This window comes from Herpailurus yagouaroundi, unplaced genomic scaffold (genome assembly GCF_014898765.1).
Source record: "Herpailurus yagouaroundi ecotype Mexico unplaced genomic scaffold, PumYag 163, whole genome shotgun sequence".
NCBI lineage: Eukaryota > Metazoa > Chordata > Mammalia > Carnivora > Felidae > Herpailurus > Herpailurus yagouaroundi.
Window position 1 is genome coordinate 6,993,983 of NW_024412404.1, and position 8,026 is coordinate 7,002,008.

Sequence of the window (8,026 nt, forward strand, 5' to 3'; positions counted from 1 at the left end):
CAGACCCATCAATATAGTAAAAATGAGAATAATTAAAAAAGCAATAAGCTGTGATTTAAAAGGTAAATCTATTCACAAACAAAGCCTAAACATCTGTAGCCATTATGCATACAGTGGAAAATTACATTTTTTTAAAGAAATTAATTTTGTAGAGACACCCGGGTGGCCCAGTCCGTTAAGTGTCTGACTCTTGATTTCAGGTCAGGTCAGGATATCGCGGTTCGTGAGTTCAAGGCCTGTATCAGGCTCTGTGCTGACAGTGCAGAACCTGCTTGAGATTCTCTTTCTCTCTCCCTCTCTCTCTGCCCCTTCCTGCTCCTGCTCTCTCTCTGTCTCTGTCAAAATAAATAAACTTAAAAAAAAACAAATTAATTTTGTAAAAGTAATATAACCAAAATAAATCATTGATAGGAAGAAGGTGAACTGAAAGTAAAGTGTGGTGATCCCATCATATTTTATTTTTAAATCAGTACATATTGTTTGATAGAATATTACTGTTTAAAAAAATTAATGACCAAGACAATACATTTTTATTTTGACTTTTATTATTTTTTCAAGTTTATTTTATTTATTTTGAGAAAGAGAGAGCGAGTGCGTGCACATGAGTGGGGGAGGGACAGAGAGAGAGGGAAGGAATCCCAAGCGGACTCCGTGCTGACATTGGGCTCATGACCTGAGCCAAAATCAAGAGTGGGATGCTCAGCTAAATGAGCCACGGGGTGCCTCTAAACCTTTACATTTTTTAACTGCAGAGGACTCTTAAAATTAACATCTTCTTCGTGTAAGAATTATGGCTTTGTTTTATTTCACCACTCTTTCAGTATCAATTTACTTACATCTTGGTCAGATTAAGATTCAATTCAATATTTTTATTTTAAAAATAACACATAACATACAGCAGGTTCTGATTTAATCAATCTTTAAATTCACACATTAACCAAATATTTACTTTATGCTCACGAAGTGCCACTCTGTTCTTGCAGATAAAACTGCAAATAAGAGAAGCTAACCCCCTATCCCCATTGAGTTTGCATTCTAAAAGGAACACATTCAGTAAAATTATCCAAATAATCATGCAACATAATTTTCAGTAAGTATAAGTGTTATGAGGAGAAATAAAGTAGGGTAAGAGACAGGACACAGAGCTGCCTTTTAAGGATGGTCTGGTAATTCCTCTCCATAGTCCTGTTTTAGCAGAGATCTAGTAAAATATAGAAGTAATCCAGGCAAAAACCTTGGGAAAGAATATTCTTAGGGGAGAAAAGAGCAAGTGTCAAGAGAAGAAATGACCTCAGATCCTTCTAGCAAGTTCAGTATGACTGGAACAGAGGGGGCCAAAGGGGAATTGCTTGAAGATTCTCTCAAAAAGGCAGCTCAGGGACCAGTAGGACCATAGAGGCCATGCCAAGAAATTGCATTTCATTATCAATGTGACGGGAAGCTCTCTTATGGTTTTGAGTGAGGGGATAAGAGGGTCTGGTTTTTATGTTTAATGGATAATTATCATGACTGTGGTGAAAGATGAAAGAAAGAGGTGATGAAGGGAGACCAGAAGCCTATTGAAATGGTCAAGGAGAAGCACCAGTAGGAACTTATCATTATTGGTGGCACTGATGGCAAAGTGGTCAAAATCAGGAAAAATATGGTTTCAGTTACTGAAATATATACATTTTGGGGTTGGTGGAAAATGAATGTCATTTAAAGTCACAGGACTACATGAGCTCTTCTGGGAGCAAAAGTGGGAAGAGCTTTTCACTTCATCCATCCATCCATCCATCCATCCATCCATCCATCTGTCCATCTATTATTGATCTGTTTATACACTCACAAATACATCTAGAAAAATAATCTGTGATGCCATTAGATTTTGAGTAACTTTTTTGTTTTGTTTTGTTTTGTTTTGTTTTTTGTCTTTCTTAATGACAAAGATATGCATGTGTGATTTTTACAAAAACAGTGACCTCAGTGATTGATGACAAGAGTGAGAGACAAGGAAGCATAATGGTCATTAAAAAGACGATGAATTAGTATCTCCTGGAATAATGAGGTTTTTTTCATGTAAACACCTTTAGTAACAGAAACCAAGATTTAAGTATCATCTCCGAAAATGAGAGGGCTGAATGCCCACACGTGTCACTTTCTGGACACCTGTGTTTAGAGTTTGCCATTCAGCTTCTATAGAAAGAACTAGAAGAAAAAGGTAATAGCAACAAACCACATATGGTGGAAATTAAAGGGATAAATAATCTAGAGAAAATGTGATTGTTAACAGTTACATTTTAATCTTTTAGGAGTGATGCCAAGTAGCAGATTAAGAGCTCTTTCAAAATTTCTTGGATAAACTTTTGTTTGTTTTTCAAGCAACACATTGCTAATTAAAAATCCAAATACACTGTGCTGCATATTTAAAAGGCAAATGCTGACATGTAACTTTGTCAGATTTTGACAGATCTAGGTTGAGAAATTTTGAATTTCTGATAAAGTGAAATAAATTTGCAATACCACACGTTAATTAGACTGGAGTTTGAGTCACAGCTTTGTAAATACCTAAATGAGGAAACAAATCGGATGATGTTAAAGAATTATGTAACACCACCACCCTGAAATGTGTCAGGGGGATCTTTGAAACTAAAATGACAGAATGTACCAAGCCAACAGTTTGAAAAGAATGAAGTAGTGTTATACCAGGGATTGTTACAGTATTACAGAAATAACCAGTGTTCGGTCTCTCTCATGCTTTCATTCATCAAAAAATAAAATCCCCTAGTGACTTCACACGACCCACCTATCATTATCTTTCTCTGCTGCTATTCTTTGTCTGCTTTGTTGATTTCAGGGCTAGTGATCAGAAGTAGAAAGAGGCTGCAGATTCCCGGACCTTTAACTTAAACATTGCTGTGGCAACGTCTGAATTTCACCAGTAGCCCTCTCTAGGGATTGGTGATCTTCCAAACTCCAGGAGATCAGTTCCCTGATTGCTAGCTCTCCCAGTTATACCAGGATTTGTTTTATTCTACACAATTTTTAAAAAAAATTTCCTGTTAATATATGTAGCTACAATTCAATATGTTTTGTCCATCTATGAAATTCTATTTTTGTACGTGTACAAACTAAAACTATTTTCATCTTTCCAGAAAATCTGGAATTTGTCATTTTTAAACTAATTTTCCTTTTTCTTAAACTATAAAATTTATAATATTTATTTTTACTGTAAATATATTTTTCTACCATATTTGCTAACTGGCCGTTGCCCTTAAAAACCTCGAAAACAAGGGGGCGCCTGAGTGGCTCAGTTGGTAAAGCATCTGACTTTGGCTCAGGTCATGATCTCACGGTTTGTGAGTTCGAGCCCTGCGTCGGGCTCTGTGCTGACAGCTCAGAGCCTGGAGCCTGCTTCGGATTCTGTGTCTCCCTCTCTCTCTGCCTCTCCCTGACTCATGCCTCTCTCTCCCTCTCAAAAAAATGAATAAATGTTAAAAGAAAAAAATAAAAAAAACCTAGAAAACAAGATGGACATACTAAATCAAAAGCAAGCATAAAGATAGAAATGATGAAGAACAGAAATCAATATAATAGAACAAATAACTCTAAAATTATAATAAATAAAAAAAAATTGGTGTTGGTTACAATGTAGACACAGCACAATGGAATAGAACACAGAGCTTGGAAACAGACACACAAACCTAGTCAACTGAGCTTTAATTAAGATCCAAGCCAATTGAGAAAAGTACAAGTAACGATTTTAACAAGCTGTGCTAGAATTGTCGAGTGTAACACACAAATAGAAGAACATTCACCTATATCTTGCAAATTATACAAAAGTTAAATGGATCATAACCCGAAATGTAAAACGTAACTATACAACTTCTAAGAGTAAGCAACGAAAATGTCTGTCACCTTCGATATGTGACAGACATTCTTAAAGAAATGAAAAGGCAGACCAGAAACTCAGAGAAATTATTTGCAAACTTCACTTATGACAACAAATCCAGAATAAAGAACTCTCTAACTCAATACTCATTAAGAAATCAAAGAAAACAAATTTCAGCAAAATATCATAACAGACACATCACCAAAGAATGGCAAATAAGCACGCAAAAATATGCTCAACAGCAGTAGCCATTAAAAAATTGCAAATTAAAACAAGATACTACTATGTACCTCTTCTGACAATACCAGCTGCATGTGTAGTTGCTGAGTCCCCAGACTTTCATAGATTCTGGGGGGAAAGAAAAATGGTAGAGTCACTTATTAGCATTTTTATAAAGTTAAATGTACACTTATCTTATGACCCAGAAATCTCATGCCTACCTATTTACTAAAGAAAAATGAAGACTTACGTTCACCCAAAAACCTGTATGTGAATATATATAGAAAACTTTAGGGGAGCCTGGGTGGCGCAGTCGGTTAAGCGTCCGACTTCAGCCAGGTCACGATCTCGCGGTCCGTGAGTTCGAGCCCCGCATCAGGCTCTGGGCTGATGGCTCAGAGCCTGGAGCCTGTTTCTGATTCTGTGTCTCCCTCTCTCTCTGCCCCTCCCCCGTTCATGCTCTGTCTCTCTCTGTCCCAAAAATAAAAAAAATTAAAAAAAAAAAGAAAACTTTATATATAAATGCTAACAAGTGGGAACAACACATACGTCCTTTAGTAAATTCAATATAAGGAATATTATGCAGCAATAAAAAGGAATAAATGACCGAGTGATGTGACAACGTGGATGGCTCTTAAATGTATGTTGCTAAGTGAAAGGAGCCAGATCCTGAAAGCTCCATCTTGTATGATGCCATTTATATGATATTCTGCAAAAAGGTAAACGTTAGGGATGGAAAACAATGTTTTCTAGGATACTGAGTAGAAGGCTGTTTTAACTATAAAGGGACAGCATGGGAAAATTTTTGGACTGATTGAACTGTTCTATATCAAGACTCTTATGGTGGATAGAAGACTTTGTGCATTATTAAAACCCATAGAATAATATACTGCATAGTACAAATTTTATAGTATATAAATTAAAAAACTTCTCAGCTTAGAATATAGAGGAAATCAGAATGTCATTAATTCATAAAACAGTTTAAGTCAGTGTGTGACCAATTGTGGCCATCCCTGAAACGTATTCCTTCTCTCCTTTTCTTACTTTTCTCCAGAAGACGCTTGGCCCTGGGACAGATATTTGTGTCTGCAGGATCATATTTTACAGATAGCGATTGTATAAGAGGAAAGGAGAATGGCCAGATCTAAGGATATGGCAAAACAATCGCACTACTGTATGTAATGTATGAAATGTTTGTGATGCTGAAAATTATAATGCCTTGACGTATTTTCTTAATTTCATTAGTTTTAGCAATGAAAATACAAATACACTGGATGTTCTCAAAAAACCTAGTCATTTGCATTAGTGGAATGAAATGAAGTATGTTTTTCATGACATAGATTTTTAAAAATAATTCTACTAGGTCTTTGCAGATGGCTTTATTTCTTTTTTTAAAGCAATCTTATTTATTTATTTTGAGAAAGACAGAGACAGTGTGAGTGGGGGAGGGACAGAGAGAGGGAGAGGGAGAGGGAGAGAGAGAGAGAGAGAGAGAGAGAGAGAGAGAGACTGAGAATCTCAAGCAGGCTCCACACTGTCAGCACAGAGTCCGATGCAGGGCTCAAACCCACAAAGCCGCAAGATCATGACCTGAGTGAATCCGAGAGTTGGACGCTTAACTGACTGAGCCACTCAGGTGCCCCACAAATGGCTTTATTTCTTAATACTTAAATTAACTCATCTTAATTCCTTATTAAGATATTCTGGAAGTGAGGGAAATTAAAAATAGAGTTAATTCACTCACTTTCAGCGACAGCAAGAACAAGATAATGATTTTTTTTTTCCAATGGGGTATATTGGTTCTTACAAAAATGTTTAGAAGATCAGGCATCAATTTTGTGCCTTTCTGCAGCCATGGCAATTGTGTAGGTAGGCTCTGATTATAACAGGTCAAGTTCCCAGATTATGTCACTCTTCTGAGAAAATCTTTTAATGGTTTTGCATTACTTCTGGAACTAGGTCTAAATTCATTTCTCACGGGACACCATTGGTCATCAAGCCAAGTGATTCTAGATATCATCATATTTACAAGAAAAGAAATAGGATTTCACTTTTCTCTCATTTTTTTTCCTTTTATCTACTCTCTTCCTCAATATTTTGTATGAAACTATTAGCGAAAGTACAGCTTACTCTCATTGTAAAGGATTTGTGTCTCCATAGAAGGGATATTAGCTCTTTAAACTCAAGGGGGCATCAAAAAGATAGTTAAATATTCCAGTTAAGTGTCCTAGTTAAAGTTGCTACTGCTGAAAATTACAAAAGTAACAGTTCAATAAACAGTGAGGGAGAAAATATCATTTAATTAGAACTGCTAAATTGACCACAGTATGCCAACAGAAACAGAGATTTTCATTTCTGAAACTGGGCTAACTATGGTCATATCATTGTATATATTCAAGTGAATCTTTTTTTTTTAATATGAAATTTATTGTCAAATTGGTTTCCATACAACATCCAGTGCTCCTTCCAACAGGTGCCCTCCTCAATGCCCATCACCCACCCTCCCCTCCCTCCCACCCCCCCATCAGCCCTCAGTTTGTTCTCAGTTTTTAAGAGTCTCTTATGGTTTGTCTCTCTCCCTCTCTAACTTTTTTTTCCTTCCCCTCCCCCATGGTCTTCTGTTAAGTTTCTCAGGATACATGAAAACATATGGTATTTGTCTTTCTCTGTATGACTTATTTCACTTAGCATAACACTCTCCAGTTCCATCCACGTTGCTACAAAAGGCCATATTTCATTCTTTCTCATTGCCACGTAGAATTCCATTGTGCATATAAACCAAAATTCCTTTATCCATTCGTCAGTTGATGGACATTTAGGCTCTTTCCACAATTTGGCTATTGTTGAAAGTTCTGCTATAAACATTGGGGTACAAGTGCCCCTATGCATCAGCACTCCTGTATCCCTTGGGTAAATTCCTAGCAGTGCAAGTGAACCTTTAAGTTCCAATTTAGTATACATTCCATTCCATTCTGACATAAACCACGATGCATTGCCTAAAGAGAATACATGATCGGCCCCATAGAAAGTTGAATAACTTGTGTTATACTTTTTCCTAAATTTACGTTTTATTTTTATTTATTTGCTGTTGTTGTCCAAGGTTTATTGAAGATAGTCCAGCACCATAAAAAGATTCAAACGGCCGCACATGGTGTTTTGAAATCCATCCCACCTGTAGACTGGGTAACCTACGGTTTGGACAGACTGCCCAAGTTCAAAAGTTTCAACATTTCCTTAGTGTCTGGATCTACTTCAGCCATCTCCTGATCCAAGGCTGAGAACTCAGGTACATAATGATTCATCCTTTCTCTCTCCTCCCCCTGCAGCTTGATGGAGGTAACTCTCCCCCTGCAGCTTGATGGAGGTAACTCTCAGCAGGCCTCTCTGAATCTGCTTCATCAGATGTGTGACACAGCCTGCTGTCTTATTGTGTGGCTTCTCGCTGGGAATAATGGTGGTCCCCTTGCCTGTGCATTTGTTGGTGTGGAAGTCATTGCCCAGGTGAATGCAGTGTTTCTTAATGATGACCCAGCCTGCCTTCCTCATGGCTTTGGTGCGCAGGTGGCCCATGTTGGCGGGTATAGTCTCTGTTGGGGTTTTAAATAAATACAGGTTTAATAAGAATGATGATTTTTTAAATGTACATTGTAACATTTTCCTAACATTGCAAACTAAATGCAAATGCATTTTCATCTTTGAATCTTTGCAAGATATTAGCAGATACTGGAACAAAGATTGTCATCTCTATTACAAAAAGTAATGGCTGATATTTATTATTGTTGTTTTTATGATTATTATTATTACTGTAAAGAGAGATAGTGAGAGCAGGGGAGAGGGATGAAGACACACACACACACACACACACACACACACACACACACACAGAGGGAGAGAAAATCCCAAGCAAACTCCTTGCCCAGCATGGAGCCCCATCTG

At 37.1% G+C, this 8,026-nt stretch overlaps 1 protein-coding gene across 1 annotated transcript; it reads right to left on the reverse strand.

The window, feature by feature from the left end:
* Positions 1 to 7,224: 7,224 nt before the first annotated feature.
* LOC121037508 (40S ribosomal protein S17-like) lies at positions 7,225 to 7,660 on the reverse strand. Its single transcript, XM_040486942.1, has 2 exons — positions 7,467 to 7,660; positions 7,225 to 7,432 (listed from the first exon to the last, which is right to left on the reverse strand). The coding sequence occupies exons 1-2, from the start codon at positions 7,658 to 7,660 to the stop codon at positions 7,279 to 7,281; spliced, it is 348 nt and encodes a 115-aa protein (XP_040342876.1). The 3' UTR covers positions 7,225 to 7,278.
* Positions 7,661 to 8,026: the final 366 nt, after the last annotated feature.